The sequence below is a fragment of the Parasteatoda tepidariorum genome, chromosome 7, assembly GCF_043381705.1.
Source record: "Parasteatoda tepidariorum isolate YZ-2023 chromosome 7, CAS_Ptep_4.0, whole genome shotgun sequence".
Taxonomy (NCBI): Eukaryota; Metazoa; Arthropoda; class Arachnida; order Araneae; family Theridiidae; genus Parasteatoda; species Parasteatoda tepidariorum.
Genome location: NC_092210.1, coordinates 87065489 through 87090962, shown reverse-complemented (window position 1 = coordinate 87090962; position 25474 = coordinate 87065489). Strand labels below are relative to the sequence as shown.

Below are 25474 nucleotides of genomic sequence, written 5' to 3'. Positions count from 1 at the left end.
TCCATTCTGAATATATATTGCCACATTACCCGATATGTAAGAAATTTTATATCATAAAATTCTTTTAATGGATTGTATTGTTAAAACAATTTGATATAAGCTTTTAGCAGGTGATAAATTGACATTAATTGTTTACGAGGCTGATATTAAGCATTTGTAAATATTTTTTTTAGATATCTGATGGAGAAAAAAAAGTTTTTTTTTAAAGCTAATATTGACTTTACAATCTTTTTTTTTACAATATAATATTTTAAAGTTTTATAAAGAGAAGGAGAGATTGGGATATTTGTATTACACAATTAAATGAGTTACATTTTATAATTAAAATGAGTCGTTTGTAATTATTGATCCCTTAAATTAATTATTCTCTGGATCCATGAAGGAATGTTTATCGAAAATTGGGAGCAGCATGATTTTAAAATCACGCGAATTTACTTTTGTTAGCACTCACCATTTAATATTAAGAACATTTAAAAACACTGAAAATAACGCATTTAATGATTAACAGACTTATTAGCTGTATAATAGCAGAAATATAGTTTTAAGAAACATAGTTCGAGTTATAATTTCATTTTAGTTTTCCTTTTTGGGATTTAATTTATCTAATTTAAAATTACATTTCTTCATCATTGAAAATTTCATACAACACTTATTTCATATTGGCTAAATGCGAAGTTCGTTAAAAAAACGCAAAATTTAGAATAATATTTGATAAATATATCAGAATAAAGGTTTTTTTTATCACATGCATGGGAAATTGTATATAACACTTATTTTATATTGGCTAAATGCGAAGTTTGTTAAAAAAAACGCAAAATTTAGAATAATATTTGATAAANTAAAATTACATTTCTTCATTATTGAAAATTATATGTAACACTTATTTTATATCAGCTAAATGCGAAGTTTGTTAAAAAAAAAAACGCAAAATTTAGAATAATATTTGATAAATATATCAGAATCAAATTATTTTTTTTTTATCACATGCATGGGAAATTGTATATAACACTTATTTTATATTGACTAAATGCGAAGTTTGTTAAAAAAGAAAGCATAATATAGAATAATATTTGATAAATATATCAGAATCAAGGTTTTTTCTTATCACATGCATGGGAAATTGTATATAACACTTATTTTATATTGGCTAAATGCGAAGTTTGTTAAAAAAAAGAACGCAAAATGTAGAATAATATTTGATAAATATATCAGAATCAAGGTTTTTTTTATCACATGCATGGGAAATTGTTTATAACACTTATTTTATATTGGCTAAATGCGAAGTTTGTTAAAAAAACGCAAAATTTAGAATAATATTTGATAAATATATCAGAATCAAGGTTTTCTTTTATCACATGCATGGGGCAGGATATCAAAACATTCTTATCAAAATAATTTATAAAAGCTTCAAACAAAGCACAATATCCTATTTTGTGAAGTTAAAAGATTAAAGATGAAGTTGTTGTTAGCTTTAGCCCTCGTTTTGGTTTCTTTGGTAAATTTTACTTATTTTAGTCATAATTGAAATTTTGAAATGTAAATTAGCTTATTTTTGTAATAATATTTGTATAATTATTTTTAAAAGGTCACTGATATTTTTATTCTTTTCGCTAAGAAGACACGCTGCATGCATGTTTTTAATTTCCTTCAACAACATAATTTTCTTAATCTATCGCAATTCCGATAAACTAGTAACTGAAGTTTGAGTTAAAGATAAAATTTTCAAGATAAATTTTTCAAAATTTTCTCTATTTAGCCTATCACCGTTGTCTTGATTATTATCGAAATATTTAAAATACAGATTTTTGGTGACACTTTATTTGAGATTTAATTTTTTAAGGCTAATCTGAGCCCAAAAATTGTTGAAGTTAATTTCACTAGAAACTAATGATGTATAATAATTATGTAGCTTGAAATAGGCTTAGTATTAAATGTCTTAAAATATCATTTTTGTACATAAAATGTAAATAGCTTTATAATATTTTAATTTGACTGTCGTGAAATTTAGCAAGAGCAAAAGTGCTGAAACTGTAAATTTCAAATATATCCTTTAAAAAGATATATTTTTTAACTTTTTAAAGTAGAAAAAAATTACATTCTTTTCGTTAACATTTTATATCTATAGTAAAAAAGGTATTTATTTAAGCCATATGTCGAAACACTTATTACTGTAAAATTTTTTATACTGAATGCTGGTAAAAAATTACGTATTTCAGTCCAAATTTCAAATTTATAGTTTTCGCCGCTAATTCGACATTTTATGTATATTAAAAGGCCGAGAACCATAGTCGCTGAATGAAATGAATAAAATATATTAATATATTCTAGTTTGAATTAATACTTATCAAAAAGTCGCCAATATACTAAGAGTAGCATAATTCTTAACATGTTGATGATAATTTTTAATATAAACCTTCTTATTTATTTCATCAAAATTAAAACTTAAGAATATTCCTTCTATTTATTTTAACTTTAATAAATTAATCGTATTAGATTTTCGTTTCATTCAAAATAGAAAATATTTTAGAAATATTGCTGGTAATTTTTTTTCAATTTTTTTCAATATGATTTTAAGCGGACTAAAAACAGGTCTAATTTCGGTATTTGTGATTTGCCTTTATTGAAAGGACAATTTTTACAGGTCCACTTTTGATGACCAGGTATTTTTTTACAATTACTTTTAAACCTAGTGTCATCATTTAATTATATTGTCCAATAAAAAGCAATTAAAATTAAGAACAGAAGGTTTTTACACAGTATGCAAACATTATATAACATTAGAGAAATCAAACTTATTATCAACTTCTGACTGCCCAGTACTAATATTAGATAGTAATGTGTATCAAATTATTTGGTGATCTCCAATTGGCTCGTAAAATTTATTTGCTAAAATTAGTAGTTATAAATATTAGAAGATGAGACAAAAAATATTGAAAAGATTAGAAAGATAAGTTTTTGTATCAAGTCTCACTATCAAATCTCTACTGCCTCTTTTAAAAAAAATAGTTTAAGGTATTAACATCTACTTATAAAAGTATAATTTATTTATATTTTCTTTTGTTTCTCAAGCTTTTTTAATTTTTTTTCAAAACAATGTATCTATTCGGTACTTATTGTTAAGTCGGTGTTTTTGTAACTTCGTAATTCACTTGATAGCAATGATATTTTACTAAAAATTTTTTTGTATTTTATATTGATTGTTGGCTATTTAATTTAGAGTGTGACGTACGGAAAATTGTGCACCACGGCAGACGATTGTGATGACGACAGATGTTGTGTAGCGTTGACAGTGTCGAGTATGAAAAAAAAAGGAATTTGCCTAAAGTTAAACAGATTAGGTACATTTTATTTCCTTATACAAATCGTGAAATAATTTGTTTCTCTTTCCTTATTTCTTAGTTTTTTAAAAAAAAGTACTCTCATTTTAAATACACGTTTTCTATTTTAAATAACAGATAAAACCTATAGCATTATTACCTGATTTCATAGTTTGTTTTTAAAAAGTGCAATAATATTGATCAACTTAGCACAATCATTAAAGTTACAAACTTAGGACTATATTATGGTGCAACTTACTCCAAAATTTCCAAATTAATTTCTAACATTTCTGTTTGTATAAGTTATGTGAACACTCACCATAAAGTCAATGAACAGTAAAGTCAAAGACCACAAAACCTGTGAACAACCACCATGTTAAACTTCTAAAAAACTTGGACGATAATATCGTTCAACGCGCTGCGAAATTTACAAATTAATTTAGAATAATTTAGTTTGGAGGCATAATAAAAACACGCCCATTATAATATATTAATGTAAATTATTTTTATCTTAAATCTTGTGAACACATTTTTTAAAACTGAATTGGTAACTGACTTTAGAAAGTCTCACTACAAAGTATTTCTGCATGCTCAAGTTTTAGGGCCTTGAGAAGTGAAAGTTTCAAAGATAAACGGTCAGAGATTAAAATCAGCAGTAAATCCACACCAAGCAGTCACGTAGTCAGAACGCAGCAGTAATTAGTGCATATCATTAGGGGGTGAAGCACCCCACATGCGGCAATTTTGATTATAGATGTCGCCACCATAGAGTATCACGTGATAACCACACAAGTATCTCGGTTTCGAATACGTATACTAAACTCGTTAATTTATATGAAATAAATGCTTATTAATAAAAACAAAAAGAAATTTCTCATGAATTTGTATTTTTTTGAAATATTTCCTAAGTCATTATTATTAGTAGTTGTTGGATTCAAAGAATTATTTTCCTCAAGAAAAAAAAAGTTATGAACAATGCAGAATATTATATTATTAGGAAAACTTCTTTTCTCGTAAAAACTAAGAGTATAAATAATTTAGCTAATATTTTCATTTAATTACTCATGCAACTCTTCGTTTATGGTACATTAAACATATAAAACATAATGTATCGATTTATTTAAGCGTAGTTCAGAAAATATGCAGTTACAAGCATTGGAAAACATTGTAGTTATTGAAATAACATTACGTTTAGTAGAGCATTTAGCTTTTTACAGAATCACTCTTCCTTTGATGCATAGCGCAATGCAATGCTTCAATCGCAAATTTAGTGCACAGTAACTTAGCAATTTTAATTCAGAAATTAAAGAAAAAAATATATTAAAGAAATTGTCCTTTTATTGTAACAATCACTGATAGATCAACACGGTAGTTCATTTCCTAAGTATACAGATAGTTTTAAAACAGTATTGAAATGTGAATATAAATACTGTATCTACCGTAGGATTGTAAGTGTCACGTGACTGTTCTGTCGTGTGTAGTGATGCTATTCACAGCTCCCTCTTAAGAAAAGTGTCTCTCATTTGACCATAGAATTTTCTAAAGCCACGCGTCATTAATTCTTGTCAAAAATTGGGGAGGAAATTCAGAGTGTGTTGGATGGTCTTCAGATTAGAATACTTGCACCACGTGTATCGAAAACGGATNCTTTATTTATCCTGCACTGTCGTTTTTCTTTTATTGTATCAATCACTGATAAATCAACACGGTAGTTTATTTCCTAAGTATAAAGATAGTTTTCAAACAGTATTGAAATGTGAATATAAATACTGTCATCTACCGTAGGATTGTAAGTGTCGCGTGACTGTTCTGTCGTGCGTAGTGATGCTATTCACAGCTACCTCTTAAGAAAAGTGTCTCTCATTTGACCATAGAATTTTCTAAAGCCACGCGTCATTAATTCTTGTCAAGAATTGGGGAGGAAATTCAGAGTGTGTTGGATGGTCTTCAGATTAGAATACTTGCACCACGTGTATCGAAAACGGATACCATTTTTTTAAAAAAATGAAACGCAAAATTTTCGGAAGGTTGACAGTGGAATCGCCAATTCACATAACACAGATCGAGCACTTTCTGGAGAATAGTTGGAACTGGTGACTCTTTCAATCACTGCACCAGCGAGTTTTTTTAATAGTTTCATACCCATCTGGTCAGTACACCCAAGTCTCAAGTTTCGTTATGTTCCTTAATCAACTCTTTCAAACATTTCTTAAACAAGAGACCCTTTTGTAATATCTTTGAAAGACGTACAGATAAAATGTCTTTCAATGATGATAAACGCACACAGGGAATATTTTTCTGGCTCTAACTGCAAGACCTTTTATAGGTTTCACTAATTTGCATAAGGAATTTTCGAAATGTTCATCGAATGATCGAATTTTGAACTATTTTTTTGCAGAAGTCATCTTTCCTTTGTCCATATAACGTATATACCAAGTTTCATTAAAATATCAAAATCTAATTAGCAGAACTGGTTCTGTAGAGATCTGAATAGGGTCACTTCTATTGGGGGTAACGAATTTGTACTGCTGAATTACGATTACATTTGAGTGGGTTTATTTTATTTTACGCATGGCGCAATTTCAATACACGTACCGTAACTCCATTAAGTGTGTTAACATCACTGTTAATTTTTCCCCTTATCTTTCATTTGCCTCGTCTTTCTTGTCAATTACTATTTAGTTTCTTAAAATTATATAATTGAAGGTGCCAGATGCAGTGAATGGGAAGCTAAACAAGATTATTATGGTGGAAAGTTCATGCACTATTGCCCGTGTGGAGACGGTATGGCATGCAAACCTAAAGGATTAAGACCAGGAGTTACAGATGTAAGTTTGATTTAAATTTTGCTTAAAAAGCTGTTTATTTGTTAAATATTACTTTTTCGTATTATACACAACAATGCTACGATAAAATTGACTCTGTTTCAATTATCATTAAAATTTTGTAAACCAAAAAGTGATGGAGAAATTAAAAGATCTGGGAAGTACTTTGTACAACTAAATAAGATTCTTTTCACAACACTTAAATATTTACATTATTTCCTTCATATATAGAGATAACAGTCGGCAAAGAATTCTGTTAGGTTAAAAAGCATTTCACTTAAAAAGAACGAAATCTAAAAGAAATAAAAATAAACAACTTAAAAAATAAAAATGCTGTTGCCACCCATAGAATTTTTTGAAAGTTAACTTAGAAATGACAATCAAAACGATGTTAACAAAATGACGTAGAAAGCGCAACTAGATCAAAATTATACAAGCGCAACTAGATCAAAATTATGATACCTGAAAGCTTGACGTAATAATCTGCATGAGAACGAACTTAGTCGGAACTAATTATCAGTGTTTTATGGACAAAAATTAAGATTGATTCGACTAAGAAAATTTTGAATAAAAATTTAAGCAAAACAATGTTTCATCGCGAAATTCTTCGGACCTCTGAAATCATCCGATCTACTTTCTGCAAAGAAAAAATCGAGATCTTTAGTTCTTACCGATTGTTAGAAGTAATTTAGACTCAAGGAGCTTTAAAAAAGGATGTAGTGGCAATTAAAATGAACTAAATGAAATGTAGTGGCAAAGTGGCAATTAAAATTTAATGCAATCGTCATTATTTTCTCATAATTTAAGGAAAAAAATTATATCTTACAAAAAAATAAAACATGAAAATATTTATTTTAAAAATTAAAAAAAAAAAAAACCTTATGAGTAAACAAAACAATAAATTACCGTTTATCAGCCCAAATACTCAATCATCCGACTGCATGTTATTATGCTTAAACAAGCTAACAAAGGCTTCTAAGACTGCAATTATCTAGCATTAATATATATAAATCCAAATTATTTCACCTAAATGTATTAGAAAGAGAAAAATTATAGTAGTTTTTTTTATTACCTAAATATAAATTAGAGCTAAGCTAATTTTTTAAAAATTAGAGTCAAATTTACTAGAATTGTAGTTTCAGATAAAAAAATATAAATTTATTTATTAAAAAAGCTATTAAAATAATTTTTTGTTGGAAAAACTTTAAAAAAAAATTAAAAAATACTTAATTTTTCAATATTAATTTTGTCATATTCAAATACATTGCGCAATTCAATTGCTATTTATTTATTTGTTTATTTTTTTAAATTTAAAATATTTTTTAAATTTTCAAAAATGTCTTAAGTTAAGGTTTATTATAAAATGTGGCAAGAAAGGTGTACTGAAAAGTAAAAAAAAGAAGACAATTATTAAATTTGAGAAATTTTGTTTGAAGTTAAGTTGAGATCTTCAGAAATTGTTTTAGTATTATAAAAAATTCTGACGCTCATTCGTGTTCGTAAATTATTTATCATAATTTATCCTTTCGAAGAACAACAGGCTGCTGTCTCAAACTGCTACTTTAAATAAGTAGACATTCTTCACAAATTATATTTTATGAATTGTATTTGCATTTATATAGATGCCATCAAAATTAAGCAAAATGAGATGCCAAAAAGAGGATAAGACTTCTCCATCAGTCGAAAAAGAGAGTAAGATGACTTCTCCATCTGTCGAAAAAGATACAAAAAAGCCAGAAGAGGAGACTACAAAGGCAGAAGTAGTAGTTGAAATAACTTCCACGGAAACGCCGACATCTACGGAAGAAGTAGTAGTTGAAATAACTTCCACAGAAACGCCGACATCTACGGAAGAAGAACCTAAAATCGACGATGAGCTCGAGCCTGACCCAGACGAAGAACCCGAACCTGAACCAGACATTGAATAGTAACCTGAACTAGATGTTGATAAGAGTTTTAATATAATGATAATGTATTTATAAATATTTAAGAATTATTAAAATATTTTACAGATTTCTAAGTCATTTATATACCTATAACTACACATTACAGCTGTTTATTTAAACCAATGATGTTCTCATCTAATTAATCAACTTATACATTGTTAACACAAGACAAAACTAAAGTATGAAAACAATTATATATATATATACATATATATATTATATGTATATACGTTTTGGATTCTGATTAAAATTCAAAAATAAAAACTTATTATTAAATTAAAAATATTATTCCCTTATTATATCATGAAGTAATCATATATTACTTTATTAATCAACATTTTATGAAAAAAATATTTAGTAATAGTTTCACAATTATTTAACAATAAATGCATCTTTTTTTAAAACTTTTCAAGAAGCTATATTTTCATTTATAATAAATTTAATGCAAAACTGTGTTAAGGAAACACATGCAATTAAAAGAACGAATGCGAAGTAATTTTTTAAAAATGATATTTTCGTACAATTTTTAATAACTCACATCGACGAAAGATATTTAAAACAATTTAGAGTAAAGAAGAATTTTTTTGAAACTAGTTAAGTTAATGGATGAAGCTGGATTTAGATTAGGTTCAGTTTTATTAACAGAATTTTAAATTAAGGCTGTCAGAATCGAATCTGTGTTCTTACAACAAAAGATTTTGCATTTATTTAATTGCATTGTTTTGATTTGATGTAAAATTTAGTCTGCTGTCAATCACGGGGGTAGGTAAGTGAAACGAGCAAAGGGTGAAGCCTCCCGTGCTAAAGTGATTACGTTGTAAAAACCAAATTATTAAAAATGAAGCGATTATAAGAAAAACAATTCGAGTAAAATTACCGTACGGTACGGTAATGACATTTCTGGTAAAAAAAAGCTCATAATTCAGGTTAATAAAACCAAAAATACGGTATTTTATAATTTTTCAGTTCATATGGTAATAAGGTATGGTATATGGTATGGTATGATTAGTAAATAAATACAAGACTGAAAAGTTAATTTTACCGAATAAGTGGTTTGCATGCCTTGCTTTAAGGCATCATATTAAAGTTATTTACCAGATTTATCATATTTGATGATCGTATAGAGCGAAAAACAAGGTAAATTTTACCATATTCTAGTAGTCCATATTCTATATTTTTTTCTCAGTGCAATAAAACAGAATCAGTTAAAGAAATCTTTCACAACAATTAAAACCATTTTATGATAGAATAGCTCTCTCCTATTGCTTAATAAATAAAAAATAACTCTTCATCATTGAGAACATACATAAAATTTCATTTGAAATTTCTATGCTATAAGCAAAAACAAATTTTCTTTCAGTTAATTGAACTCGAATGAATCTTCATTGTTTGATTTTGGATTTAATTATAAATTTAAAACTAAATTCTTATTCAAAAAATTCAGATAGATATTTAAAAATCACATCTGATCTCTTAAGTCAAGCGTTGATTTAAGATTGAAAAATTGATTTTATGAAATATTGTTTAGTTAATTCGTAATAACTTAAAGCAATTAATACCTTTCATTATTTAGAAGAATTTTTTCTTAAGAAAAATACAATGAGAAAACTTTACCAAACTTCAATACGATTGCGCGTGCTCTGTAAAAAACTCTGGATGAAGTACAGACTCCTTGGGCGATTCATGCGTAGAATGTATTTTTTACTGTAAAATATTATAGAGCATATTTTACAGTAATATTTATTTAGTTAGAGTGATCTTACGGTAATTATTACCGTAAACAATATGGTATATCAGATTATTTTGGTACCAAATTTATTCCAGTAAAACGCGATTGTCCCATAAAAAGTTTTGCCGTAATTTTTTCAATGTATTGACTTTTTCTTTATTTAAAAAAAAATCATTTATTTTAAGTTTATAAAATTTGGTTCAATTAAACAACAACTAATCACAATAATTGGACTTCAAAATAACAAATTTAGGCAAAACATGTATTTAAATACCTCGAAAGTGGTTTATTTTTTCCCCAAGAATTTATAATAATTTCATTGTGTGAGTTTTGCAGGAATTAATAAACAATTAAAAAGTTAGAATTTAGTATCACCAGCTATTTGGATGAAAAAATGATTTAAACAAACATTTCAGAATATTTCCATTGTCTATAAAAGAATAAAGATTCAGTTTTCGTTTTAATTTCGCAATTTTCAAAGTAAAATAAGAGTTCAAAATTTATTTCTTTTGTTTTAAATAAATAACTTGACTTTTTGATTTATTCAGCATACTTCTTGAGGTTAAATTTGAAGGTAATATTAACAAAGGCTGTCAGATAAAATATTTTTAATTATGAAGTTAACTATTTATATTTTCTGCTGTATAGGAGTAGGTATTAAGGTAAGAATATAACATTAAAAAAGAATCTGAAATTTATATATTTATATATATATATATACAAAAAAAAAAGAAAAAAAAATTAACTTAAGTTGTTGCTTAAAATAAAATCGACCTAAAAATTCGAATATTCTTTTTTATTTTATTTTTACTATTTATATTAATATTTTCANGCAAATGAGTTATTGCGTCACAGCGCTGACGCTAGAGGGCAAGATAACTATAACACAGGAATGATGGACAAGTGAGTCATCAGTTATACTGTGTTGCTTGCTCAGATATGGGAAAGAAAAGTGATTTAACTGAGTTTCAACGTGGAAAGATTGTGGGTGCGAGATGTGTCGGAACGAGTATCAGCAAAACGGTTGCACTTGTGAAGTGTTCTAGAGCAGCAGTTGTTAATGTGTGCAAAGAATGGACAATCAAGCAAAAAACCGGGTCTCAACGTCAGACTTGTGGTCGTCACAGGATACTGAATGCTCGATCAGAGAGAAGGCTGGCCACGGTTGTGCAGCGCAACAGGAGAGCAACAGTGCGACAAATTGCAAGTGATCTCAATCAAGGAGCAACTGTGAACGTCTCTGAACGGACTGTTCGACGCACATTGCGCCGTATTGGGTATGGAAGCAGGCGACCTGTTCGTAAGCCTCTATTGTCTACTTTAAATAACCGCAGATGTCTCCAATTTTCAAAGGAGCACAAACATTGGACAATAGATGACTGGAAGAGGGTCATGTGCTCCGATGAATCACGATTTCAAATACATCGCGCAGATGGCAGGATGAGAATATGGAGAAAACAGCACGAAAACATGGACCCCAACTGCATTGCCACGACACTTCAAGCTGGTGGTGGCAACGTTATGGTATGGGGAATGCTCTCTTGGTATTGTATGGGTCCTTTAATTCCTGTACCACAACGCCTTAATGCCCAAGGGTATTTAAGTATCGTCGCAGATCAAGTAAATCCGTTTATGTCAATGGTGTACTCTGGCGGGGATGGATACTTCCAGCAGGACAACGCTCCTTGTCATAAAACTGGTATTGTCCCCAGATGGGTCGAAGAGCATGATAGAGAATTTAACTTGCTTCGTTGGCCAGCATAATCCCCAGATCTCAATCCAATTGAGAATTTGTGGGATGAAATTGAACGGGCGCTTAGACAGATGGATCCAGTATCATGAAATTTGCAGAAATCGGCAAGTGCAGTTCAGCGAGTATGGTCTGGCATACTTTCCACCACCTACCAACATCTCATACAATCCATGCCCAGACGAATTAAGGCAGTAATTTGCGCAAAAGGTGGCCCAACAGCGCACTGAAGGGGTGGTCATAATAATTTGGCCACTCAGTGTATATATATATATATATACACAAAAAAAAGTTAACTTAAGTTGTTGCTTAAAATAAAATCGACCTAAAAATTCGAATATTCTTTTTTTTAATTTTTACTATTTATATTAATATTTTCAATGCATCTTTTTGTATTATTTTCCTGTTTTCGTTTACGTTTTAATTTGTAATATCTTCATGTTTTTGTATTAGAGGCGGATTTTTAAAAACTCATGTTTTTATATCATTTTCATTTCAATTAGTTTAATTGTGAATTGAAAAAGAAAAATTAATATTATTGATATTATTTTATAACCGGTGTTGAATAGCCAACACAATCCTCAGTTAACAGCTATCAGTTCTCAACTCCGTAGCCTTGTAATTGCGAACCCAACCCAGAAGAAAAGAGAACTTCGGAATAAATAATTGGCACAATTTGGCCTACATGGAAGACTTCTTGATAGAAATAACCAGCATTTGCTTTACATGCAGAAGAAAACCACGAAAAGCTGTCATGGTTAGCCAAGGGAACTCTAACCGGTGATCCGTCTACCACTGAATCAGCACTGTGTTTGGTGCGAGCCAATAAATTTTTGTACGCATGAAAATTTTAAATTTTATCATAATTCCACTTATTTATTTAGCTCAAAATAGAAGCTTTTTCATAGCTTTATTTTCTGAACCCAGAAAGTTGTTTGATGTTGATCCTTATGCTACCATTTATTATTGTGATCGTTTGTCTTTGTATTACACTAAACTGTAATCATTTGCTTAACCGAAAGCTAATTTTAATTGGAAGGTTTCTAGTTTAGAAGAAGGCCTGAAAAAAAACTGTCAAACAGAAGAAGATTGTAAAGAAGACGAATGCTGTGTTGTTAAGACTATAGATGGATTATACAACAATGGAACTTGCGAGCCCCTTAACATCTTGGGTAAGTGCGGGGGATAAAAGAAATATTATTAATAATAATATTTAATAAAAAAAAGAACACCTTAATTATTTTTGATACAATCAGAAAGACCTTTTTTTCAATTGGATGCAATATTCGTAATTTGTTCGGAAGATAATTTAAATTATGGAATCTGACACGAAACTGTTCTTTCTCTGAATAAACTTACCTTTTTCCACGGCAAATTTAAACTTATGAGTCTCAATAAGGAAAATATGGTGGAAATAACTCACGAGTATTACAATATTTTTTTTTGTCACATAAAATCCAATCAAGTAGTTCTTGAGGAAGAAAAAGATTTGGCTTTTTTTTTAATCTGATTTAATGGATGAGAAAATTGAATCACTTGGTGAACAATTAATATGATAATCTTTTTTAAATTTACTCGCAGTTAATTACAAACAGTTTTCCACAGGGTCTTGCAATAACATATTTTTATTCAAATTGCATTTTGTTATAATTGTAAGGGCAGCAACAACATTAAACTCATTCTCAGCATTTACGACCGACACAAATACGTTAATTTAGTGGAATTTCAGAATTTTGTGTTGTCCAGGCTGTCACAAGAAATAAATATTTTATAGCATCTGCAAGGAGAAAAAGTATTCTTCCTCTAAAATTACCGTGTTGTATTATAAGGAAATTTCCGGTAAAAAAAACAAAAACATGATTCTGGCATTAAAGACCAAAATATACGGCATTTAAATTATTCATTTGGCAATTTTTCTGTGCATATGGTCATTCTGTTCATATGGTTTACCAGAAATTATGGATTACAAAATTATAGCTCTTATGACCACATATTTAGTAAAAAGTTAGAACAAATGTTAAAGAATAAAGATAAAGAATAAGATATCATGATAAAATTACTAATTTTTACCACATTTACCAAAGTACAAAGTCACATATTATAATACCATATTTTATTGTTGATCTTTCCAACGCGAATTGGTGTTCCCATAGAACCATAAACATGGGAAATTTTACTATATCTTGGTAGTGTTGGCTAAACTTTTTTTCTCAGTGTGGATCTGACTCTAGAATTATTTTAATTATTTTGGTTTTCTTTATTTATTTTACAATTATTATTGCTATTTTTTTTTTTTGGAAAACTTTTCCGGTTTGGCCAAATGATATGATTCATGACATTTAAAAAATATCAAACAATGTTCTTATAAAAATATAATCATTTACGTAAGCACATAAAACAAAAACATTAACACATAAAGCTTAACATAAGAAATTGAATCCCGAACTGAAATAGTTCAGCTTCGATTACTAGTTACACTGCCTTGATTTATCATAAGGTCAGAGAGACCCGATTTTCAGAGTATATTTTAATGTTAGAAACACATTATTTGTGAAATTTCATTCAATTGTGTTCATTAAAATTCTGATCTTACAAAAACTGAAATAAATATGAGCTTAAATTTACTAATATTTCTAAACTTTCTATAATTTAAAAGCAGTCTTGCATGTATACAGCATGTAAAAAATATTTTAAATGTTTTTTTTTCTTTTTAAATATTCATTTTTTTTAAAATTACTTATTTGATGAGATCTCTTTTCCTAGATAAAAAAATTCATTAAAACCAATGAATAATTCTTAATTTTCGCATATTTCATGAACATAAACAATTCAGATTCGGAGAAAATTTTCAATTAATTAAAAATTTATATCATGAAGAAAGTGTTTGTCATTAGAATAAAAAGACATTAATATTATCGGTTTCAGTTCATTTATTCCAGTGTAATTTAAGATTTTTTTAAAAAAAATTTACATAGTTTTATGCTAGAATTGAATAATCACACACGAAGAGATTTTTCTAGTTTACTAGGAGGCTTCGCCCCCTGCTCGCTGGTGCTCGCCAACCCCCGGAACTGCTTTCGCAGTTCATTTCGGATTGCTTCGCAATCCGATGCTCGCTTTACTCGCTCATTGGATACGTTCTTAACGTCTAGCTTTTGTATACTTTTTTGAACACTGAAGTTCCGAAAACTTTTCACTGTAGAAAATTCTAAACCTGTACATTTCAATATTAATTTGAAATTGCAAACAGTTCACATATTTTTCTTAATCACACTATTCTAAATTTCAGTTGTTGAGAAAAGTAACTGTTGTAAGTTTTGTTTTAAAGTCTTTCCCACCAGAGGGCTAANNNNCTGCATCAGTTACTATCATCACTATTTGATTTAACAACATAACGATGTCTTCATCAGTCAAATACTGGAAGCCAGGCTCACATGCATCACTTTGAAACCAATCTTCTAAATTTTCTTCATCAAGAATTTCGAAACCTTAGATTTCTTTTGCTTGTTCGAGAATACTGTTATCATATTTTTCTTGAACATCTGAAGAAGATTGTTCATCAAGCGATATGATCTTTCTCCAAGATCGTGATAACATAGACGATTTTACCTTTGACCATACTGCTGATATTCCATATACTGCAATTCAATAACGAATATTGCTTCCAAAAATTTTGTAGTGTTATAACTTCATAAATCAAATATTTTTAATCTTGAAAATGTTTCTCTTTATATTTTTTGTGTGACTCCGGAATGAGCACGGATAGTCCGCAAACCGGATAATCCGCGCACGGATAATCGAGAGTGCACTGTAGTTACAAAATGGTACTTTTATTATAAATAAATCGGATTCATTATCGAAAGATCTAAGAGCTTTAAGAATTTAATTAATACTAATAATTAATTGAAATATATCCTTGAATTCAATAATAGTAAGAAACATACTTTTATATAATGCATTAAATTCGATATTTTTTTTTAATCAGATGCTATACAAAGCTCTGTGGTAGTTCTTGAACTCAATGAAAATAGTTGTCTTTTAATTTAAAGAATCTCCTATCATTTTAATCTTAAACAGAGTTAGAAATATCTATTAAGCATAAATATTTGTAATTAAAGTTATTTCTATCCTATTCTAATTAAATTCAAAAGCACTTGTACAGCTGCACTCAAATTTAATTATCTCCTATCTTTGAAATTACAATAAAATATTCTTTCGAAATTGTGAATGAAATAAAAACTTCTATTCATCTCACACTTATTCTTAATTACTTGAAACACCCATTCAGCAAGAATACAATTAAAAACCTAAATTATGTGTGAGTTTCAAAATGTATGTATTTACTGATCACTTTTTTTTTAAAAAGCCTGCATTATTTTGCCTCGAACAACAGAAGAGTTTCAAATTAGGCGTTTTAATAATCATGCAATATCTGATCACTCCAAAAACAACGAAAGTCCATAATAATTAAAATGCTCTGAGGCAATTTTTGGGAAGTACCAGTAATTATAACCGTAATCACCGCACTCAGAGCAAATTCAATTTCTTTCCAAAGAAAACAGATGTACAATAATAATCGTCACTGGAAATTAGGCTTTGGCTAATATCTCTCAGATAAGTGGAAGAGAAAGTTGTGAGAATCTCATTAACCCCTTTCGCTTCGTTAATTATGTTTGATAATTAGCCAATGCGCCATCTTCTTTTATACCCTTTTCGTACCTTTTCGTGAACTTGCATAGAAGGATAATAATAAGCGATGTCTTATAAAGAGAATCAAGCAGTGAATTTGCAGTAAATATTTCTAAAAATTTCAATGGTTCTCAAGATATTTCAAGTATCTGAGTTATTGAAAAATGGCGACCATTAAGCCGTGAAAGTTTTAATTGGCAGCTGATTTTTTTTTCTTTCAAATAGTAAGTTCATCGGAATTTTAGTTTATAAAATTATTAATCTCTTTTCATTAATTTATAATGCATTATTGTTAAGTTACCTTACCTTTAACAACGCAAAAACATGATTTTGGAAAAAAATGTTTGAAACTGAGTTTATAATAAATTTAGAGCTCCTGTAATCTTAGCTTTCCAAAAATACTTTTCTTTTGCTTGTACTCTATAAAAATATTTTTCTCTTATGGGCAATTCCACGAAAGTGTCAACTTTTAAGTGAAATTTTTTTTTNCCGTCACATATGGAATTGCCCTTATATATTTATTTGCAAAATTATAGCAGTTTTGTGCAAGGTGATAACAGTGGATAGACTAGTGATGCTAAGTTTTTAAAAGCGTTTATCTCAAGATCAGATTTTTTTACATTTCACACCACCTTAAGCAATATATATATCACGTTGTTTTTAAAATAATTGCTTAAAATTTTTCTTGAGTATTTATGATCATAGAACACCTGTGATCTTAGATCATACATATAACATCGAACTGCAGACTAAGAAAAAAAAGTAAAATGTCATATTTATGCATGTTTTTCCAAAGACAAGTGAGAAAAATTTAAAAAATTTACTTTTTTAACTACATTGTTCCTAATTTAGTAACATATGCCCTTGCTTTTAAAATAATAGTTCAAAACATAGTTGATAGGCTTCTAAATAAAATCCTCAAAAGATTTTTTGAATTGGGAAATTGAATTTTTTTTTACAGTGTTTAGCGTATATGCAAAAAAACAACTTGTTTTTACCTTAAAATAGCCATTTAGGAAACAAAAATAAAATAATACAGAAATTTGTTACATTTACAAGTTTTTACTCGCATTAAAGCAAATAAATTAGTTTTTTAAAATTTTATATTAATATTGAAACAAAGTTGTGGAAACTGGTGTGATACCTTAATACGAAGATCTGAAGTAATTTCAACTATATATTTGTTTTATGAAGAAAAAAAAAATTCTGGAAAAATTACCTTACTATATGGTAAGGGTATTTCTGGCTAAAAAAGATAATTCTGGTTAGTATAACCCAAATATGAGGTATTTAAAAGATTCACTTTCCTTTGAGATGCTTTTAACTGAACTTTATTGTCAAATTTTAAACTAAAATTTGAACGTATTTTTAAAATTTAAAATCTTAACAAAGTTTTAAAAATTCTTAAAACTTCAGAACTTGAAATTAAGCAGTTAAGTACAGACAAAAACAGTTTATTGAATAAAATGAAATTTTTTTTCAAAAATATTGATTAATTACATTATTAATGAGGGAATTCCGGACATATAATTCCCTTAGGTTAATTTGGTTAAAGTAGAATCCCTATTTAGTCAAAAGGGGAAGCAATTTCACCACTGAAGAAATAAAATAAGATTAGAAAGAAAAAAAAAAATTTAATTTTATGTTTCAGAGCAAAACTAACTCAGAGTAAAACGTCTTTTTTGACTAGCGAAAAGTGTTCAGACAAAAACTTAGCTTCATTTATTTCGTCCCATAATATGTATTTTGTCAATAAAGTTTCTTCAGTTAACATCTACAAAGAATTTTGTTGTAATCCTGACATGATGGCTTAAGTCAAAAAGACGGAAAATCATTGATAAGTTTCTTTAGGATAGAATAAGGAAAAAAATTAGAATATTAAGGGAAACATAGGAAAAAATTTCCCCAAAGCTATTTTACGGTTAGCCCTTTATTTTACGGTTTTCACCGTAAAATAAAGGGAGTACCAAATGCCGTTTTTAGTCGTAACCTCAGACATTAGGGTCCGAAGCTATTTATTTATATCATATCAATTTATTAATTATATTCTTGTGTTTATATATATATNATTTCAACGCATTTTCAAAATTTAAAATCTTAACAAAGTTTTAAAAATGCTCAAAACTTCAGAACTTGAAATTAAGCAGCTAAGTACAGACAAAAACAGTTTATTGAATAAAATGAAATTTTTTTTCAAAAATATTGATTAATTACATTATTAATGAGGGAATTCCGGACATATAATTTCAATATATTAATTTGGTTGAAGTAGAATCCCTATTAGTCAAAAGGGGACGCAATTTCCCCACTGAAGAAATAAAATAAGATTTGAAAAAAAAAATTAATTTAATTTTATGTTTCAGAGCAAAACGTGCTTTGAGTAAAACGTCTTTTTTGACTAGCGAAAAGTGTTCAGACAAAAATTTAGCTTTATTTATTTCGTCCCATAATATGTACATTGTCAATAAAGTTTCTTCAGTTAACATCTACAAAGAATTTTGTTGTAATCCTGACGTGATGGCTTAAGTTAAAAAGACCTAAAATGACAGATAAGTTTCATTAGGATAGAATGAGGAAAAAATTAGAATATTAGAAGAAACATAGGAAAAAATTTCCCCAAAGCTATTTTACGGTTAGCCCTTTATTTTACGGTTCTCCTCGTAAAATAAAGAGCCCTTTATTTTACGGTTTTCATTGTAAAATAAAGGTAGTATCAAATGCTGTTTTTAGTCGTAACCTCAGAAACTAGGGTCTGAAGTTATATATTTATATTATATCAATTTATTAATTATATTGCTGTGTATTGCATTACATTTTTTCACAGGAAAAAGGAGAATTTCAGTTATATATATCATACTATATTTAGGAAAGATTAAATTCAAAAGAAAAATGTTCAACAAAAATGCAAGCAAACTTGCTAAATTTTTAGTACTGTTTTTGTGATATAAAAACACAAAGAAGTTTCAATATGGGATAAATAAAAAGTGTAAGTATTAGTGGAGCAATACACGAGCTGTGAGAATTTAACGATGAAATGATAAAGTTGCAATGATAAGAAATAGTCAGGCGGTACTTAGTAAAGCAATAAGAGTATTGATCGATAAACAACAGATGTTCACTTTTCTGAGAAGGCTCATAAGTTGATCTATTTCTATAGAAAAATGGGTAATATATTACGCTTTTGCGATAAGGAATCAAAGCTTTAATGATTATTGGCCCTGATCTTTGAAATTAAACATTTCCTTACTTTTAGTTAAGCGTTCAAACAACAGCATATGTTTGAAGTCTGAAACAAATTAGAATATGAAAGTATTTGTTTTATTTTTTAAGAGTAAATTTTGTAGAAAATTGTTAGAATTAATGCTGAAAATTTTCGACAAATTTTCGCTAAAAATAAAATCTTTGTTCAATAAAAAGCTATAAGGAAGCAAAATACTTCCAGAAAAACCTCCAGATAATATTTAGTGGGGAGACTACAAAATGTTTTTGGATATTCCGGAAGCTAAAATACACTTTTGGATACTATACTCTGAATAAGTTTCACCTAGAAATGTTACATTTTGTAGAAAAAGTTGCATATTGCATATTACCCCAAATCTTGCGATTGTTAAGATGTGTTTAAAGAAAACGAGAAAAAAAGGAAAAAAACGTCTATTTTTAAACGTTATGATAGTTCGACACAACAGGAACTATCTGCCGATAAATGACGAAATGAATACAAAATATACCCGTAAAATTAACTTACATTAACATTACTTACATTAACATTACTTACATTAACATTACTTACATTAACATTACTCACATTAGCATTATTTACATTAACATTACCTACAATAACATAACTTACATTAACATAACTTACATTAACATTAAACTTGATTAGAATTTGACTTTATTGGGAGCTCAGCAATTGAAATGCATTTTTAAGAAAAAAACTGAATAGTTCTCAATGAATTATTATTTTAGAAAAAGAAATTTAATTATTGAAATTTGTTTGCTAATTTTTTTAAAAAAATTGCTATGATTTAGAACAATTCAATAAATTTATTTCATATTGTTCGTTTATTATTAGAAATTATTTTTATTAATAAAATATTCGAAATACTTATAAATTAAGTTTGTGCTTAATACTTCATTTAGTGTTTTTGACGCATGTTCTACACATTCATAAAGAAACATCTGTGTATTGTGAAAATTATCTGTATGCTCTACAGAAGAAAAATATATTTTTCACAAAAAAGGAAAGAAACTGTTTAAACTGTTAAACGGGACTTCGACCTTTGATTCAATTATTACTTTAAATTTTTTTTCTACAGTTTTTCAATAAAGCTAATTATTTTAAATTAAGACGCTTTATTTAGAGCAAAAAAAATAGAAAATGGGCTAATTTAATTTTATGACGCAGTAGTTAAAGGTTATAATTTTAGGGAGTAATCAATATAGTTATAAATTTAGGGAGTAATCAGTAAGAAAAAAAAAACGTTTTGCCTTTAGATAAAAACTCTGAATGGAAACAAAAGAAGTAAAATACGTTTATGTATTTTGTTTGTTCAAAGATATCTCTTAAAGATAATTTTTTTAAGGCGTTACCTTATATAACTGATAAGAGACCTAATTTTTCAAATTATATAACCCAATTAAAACATCAAAGGAGTTAAAATTCATTCTTTTTGAATATTCATTGTAAAAAACCCAAACATGAAGTTTGCATTGGTTGCCGTAGTATGTCTTGCTTTGGTGAGTGATTAAATTTTACTCGTTTATGAAAGGCTAATAAGAAACAACATTTTCATAAATAATAAAAAAAGAATTTAAAAAAAATAAAACATTTGTTTTAACATGGAATATCTCGCAAAATTTCTCACTTAAGATGTAGCAAATAGTTAGGATTTTTTTAAGCCGAAATTTACTGTACAGAAAATATAATAAATAATAAGGAAGAAAAAGATTTAAATAAAAAAATCTATCCTTTTTTTTCTTAAATCACTTTTTAAACAAAATTATTTGTGTTTTCAAAAACAATTCTTTTTCAGAACAATTATTACTAAAAAAAAATGAAAACCAGAAAAGTATCTTTAATATAGATAAAAGTATTCATTCATGCAGTGTGCAAATTTTTTTTATATTATATTACAATATAAAGCTTATAAAATCGCTAATTAATAAATTCCTTTGTTTGATTAGTACTGTAAATTTATATCTAAAATTCACTTCAATTGTATGAGTCATTTTCAGTAAAAGCAGCAATTTCTGTTATCTGAAGATTAGAGTAAAAATTGAAGTTTTTAAAATTAGTTGAAATCAGTAATCACTCGCAAGTGAAATTTTGAAAAAGGAAACTAAGTTTATTGATTAAAATTTGTCCACAGGACTTACGTCATTAGTCACGTGTCCGACTCGTCACTTAAATTTATCGCCTGATGTACTGATAGTAAAAAGAAATTATCAATAAATAACAGTTTTTTTAATAATAAATATGGATATTTATTATAAAAAAAATTATTATTATCCATATAAAATTATTATCCATATATTAAATATGGATTCAGAATACATTGAAAAAAAACTGTATAGTAAATTACAGTAAATTTTAATTTCATAATGAACGTCTGTACGCTGTAAAAAATTCGGGATATTTTACCGTTAGATTTTACAGTAAAATTCCTTTTTTTCCGGAACGTGTTACGGAACAAAAAGTCTGATGCACCATATTTTTACTGTAATAATTTTTGTATAATCACTGAACGACTGTAATAAAATAAATATCACTGTAGAAAGTGCGGTAAAAATGAATTTTACGGTGAAAGTGGATTCTATGGTAAAAAAAGATTTTAAGGATAATGTGCCCATAGCGCCGATGCTTTATACTGTAATTTGATCCGTAATTTTGACAGTGTAATAGGTTGCGTCTGTAGATATTTGTAATTTTTTCTGTATGTAGTGATCAACTTTTTACAACTGTGGGCCTAACATAATTAATTCATATAGTATTTAGATGAGGGTGTGAAATAATGTATTGTATAAATTTAATCTCTTAAATTTATTTACCAATTTTCAGAACCTAACCTTTAATGCATAGAAAATTATGTTTTCCTCATGCCTGTGATACTATATACGCGAATTACTGGGAGATTATAATGCGTTTTTAGAACCCTCTGTATGAAAAAAATATTGGGGGAATAATGCTGTAACTGTTTAAAATTTTTATGTTTAGGTGGCAGTTATTGTCGCTGAGAATGCCAGACCACGAGACCACAAGCGCAGGACCCCAGCCCCTCCCCCTAGTAGGGCACCCAGCAAAAGATGTTCGGATCAATCTGACTGTGGTGACGATGAATGTTGTGTTGGATTAAAATTTCGATCTGGAAAATGCCGAAAATTATTAAGAGAAGGTGCTTTGCTTTAATACACAATCATCGCCTNGTTTACGATGAAAGTTGATTGTATAGTAAAAAAAGATTTTAAGGATAATGTGCCCAAAGCGCCGATGATTTATACTGTAATTTGATCCGTAATTTTGACAGTGTAGCAGGTTGCATCTGTAGATATCTGTAATTTTTTGCTATATGTAGTGATCAATTTGTTACATCTGTGGACCTAACATAATTCATACATTTAGATGAAGGTGACAAATAAATTATTGTATAAATTTAATATCTTAAATTTATTTACCAAATTACAGAACTTAACCTTTAATGCATTGGAACTTTAATGCATAGAAAATTGTGTTTTCCTCATGCCTGTGATTCTATACACGCGAATTCCTGGGAGATGATAGTGCGTTTTTAGAACCCTCTGTATGAAAAAAATATTGGGGGGAATAATGTTGTAACTGTTTAAAATTTTTATGTTTAGGTGGCAGTTATTGTCGCTGAGAATGCCAGACCACGTGACCACAAGCGCAGGACACCAGCCCCTCCCCCTAGTAGGGCACCCAGCAAAAGATGTTCGGATCAATCTGACTGTGGTGACGATGAATGTTGTGTTGGATTAAAATTTCGATCTGGAAAATGCCGAAAATTATTAAGAGAAGGTGCTTTGCTTTAATACACAATCATCGCCTTTTTTTTATCATTATCATTTTTATATTATCATTATTATATTTATTATATTCATTATCATTATTTATATTATCATTGACTTTATTATATTTTTATCCGAATTTTGTAAAAAAAATGTTCGTCTTAGAAGTAAAAAAAAAACAGTATTTAAATCTGATGCATGTTTATTGGTGTTAGTTACAGTGAAAGTTAAAAAAAAACTAGTAAATGTTTTGGATGAACTAAAAAACAGTTTCTCTAAAAACACCTTTTGGTTTTATCAAACATTCTAACTGGTTATGTGCTTTTATTTAACCCGTCCTCTTATACTAAATCAGAACTTGATAATATATTTCTGTCACTTAAATTCGCATCCTCTAATGGGATGTGTTTTAATGACTTTTTAAAAGTATTCTGAAAACTTAAGTTAAAAGCTGCGATTAAAGAGCATGTTTTGTTTTATATTTGTGATCGAATTTAGCGACATTAACGTCTCATACTGATCAGAAAGTAACTTAGAAAGTGACTTAGTAATGAAAGGAAGATCTTACGAAGTGAATGGTAATAAACAATATTAAATCAGCATGTAATTCACTACGATTGCATAATTAAAAATTGTAATAGAAGAAAAAACATTTAAGTGAAATTCTCATTAGTGGTTAGAAGAAGAGGTGACACCGAATTTGATGTTTAACTGAAACTGAACGCTGCAAGATGTAAGAAATAAATAATGCTGACAGATTTAGAATAACTTACATTTTGAATTATATCTTTATGGAATAATAAGAAAGTCAAAACTCAAAAAAATTCAAAAACTTATTTGCGTTTTTTAAAGTAAAACTTTAAGATGCAATTACTGTCTTTTATTTTTATATTATTTAACAGCCTCAATTGCTATATCAATAGTTTTACTAGATTACAAAATGCAATCAAGTAACTGAATGCTTCGATTGCTGCATTGAAAGATTGAAATTATAATCATAATTTTTAGACAGATTAGAAAGGAAAAGACAATTAAAATGTAACGAACGAAGATTTATTCAGTTTCTTTTTCTATTTTTTTGATAATTCAAAACAGGTGTGATCTAACTTTTGAGCTATCATAAAGATCTTTCTCTTATTATTTTTGGCATATAATTACAGGATGCTTTATTACATTTCTAAATTTTTGGAATACTATTAAGGGGTTATAATTTGGAAGAATAAACAATTCAAAAGAATATGATGAAACATCTATAGTACATGGATTTTCTTGAAATAATTCGTCAAATGACTATATCTGATATGTTATACTCTTTCGGTTTTGTCATTTGTGTAGGGACAATTGTTCCTCAGAGCAACTACAAATTATCATGGTAATAATTTGTTAAATACTTGTATAAAATTATTTTCCTTCAAATGTGTATATTTAAAACATAACTGGACATTTTAACATGGACATGGGCTTGATAAAATAATAATATATGTCTGGTTTAATGAGATTCCCCTCTTCAAAAAAAAGAAACTGCTTTATTAATTATTTACCCTCATTTCTTGGATTGTTAGCCTAATTATCGAAATGTTCTCTCACAACAATGAAACACTAAGTTCTTTACCAACTTTTTCATTAAATAATTTCTAAGGATCTAGCCAGGATCTAAGCTTTTATTAACTCACTCCACTTTCCAACCTTCATAGTTGCCTCTCATTAATCTATTACTATTTTCCTTTCAGTGTTTAGTTTAAAGTTTTTTCCTTTAATATTGAGTCATCAATTTTTTAGGAAAGAAATATTAATCAGAGCAAATAAAAAAATACTTGAAAAAACATTAGAACAAATAGATATTAATTTCGATTGTGTTCAGCTTATCAAAGTTTGTTTCATACTTTAACAATAGATGGAAATGTTTCTTACGTCACAACTTATGGAATTTCTCTTTTCAATCCTGGTTAACAACCATTCTAACTAAACCACCGTAATACACTTTAATACTATAAAACTGTTGACAATACTCAATAATAATTTTAAAAAGTTACTGAATTGTGATTTGAGTAATAATTAGATGGGAAATAATAGGAAATATATACAGGGTGTCTCAGTTAAGCGTTTCAGAACTTCTAAGAGGGGTAGGGGGCATCCTGACGACTCGAAATCATATAGCAATGGGGGGTCGGAAAAGCTTTCCTGAAGCGGTG

General features: G+C 28.2%; 3 protein-coding genes across 3 annotated transcripts in view; 2 read left to right on the top strand and 1 right to left on the bottom strand.

The window, feature by feature from the left end:
• LOC122271814 (voltage-dependent calcium channel subunit alpha-2/delta-3) overlaps positions 1-25474 on the bottom strand; it is a 443634-nt gene that overhangs the window by 231605 nt on the left and 186555 nt on the right.
• On the top strand, positions 1353-8157 carry LOC107442587 (zinc metalloprotease ZmpB). The gene is made up of 4 exons (XM_016056185.3): positions 1353-1495; positions 3218-3338; positions 6024-6145; positions 7765-8157. The coding sequence occupies exons 1-4, from the start codon at positions 1454-1456 to the stop codon at positions 8068-8070; spliced, it is 591 nt and encodes a 196-aa protein (XP_015911671.2). The 5' UTR covers positions 1353-1453; the 3' UTR covers positions 8071-8157.
• LOC122268291 (toxin CSTX-20) lies at positions 20772-23292 on the top strand (the record flags this gene model as incomplete). Its single annotated transcript, XM_071183719.1, is given in 2 exon segments — positions 20772-20996; positions 23115-23292. Coding segments are annotated over 2 exon segments (217 nt in total), but the record flags the coding sequence as incomplete, so codon positions are not given.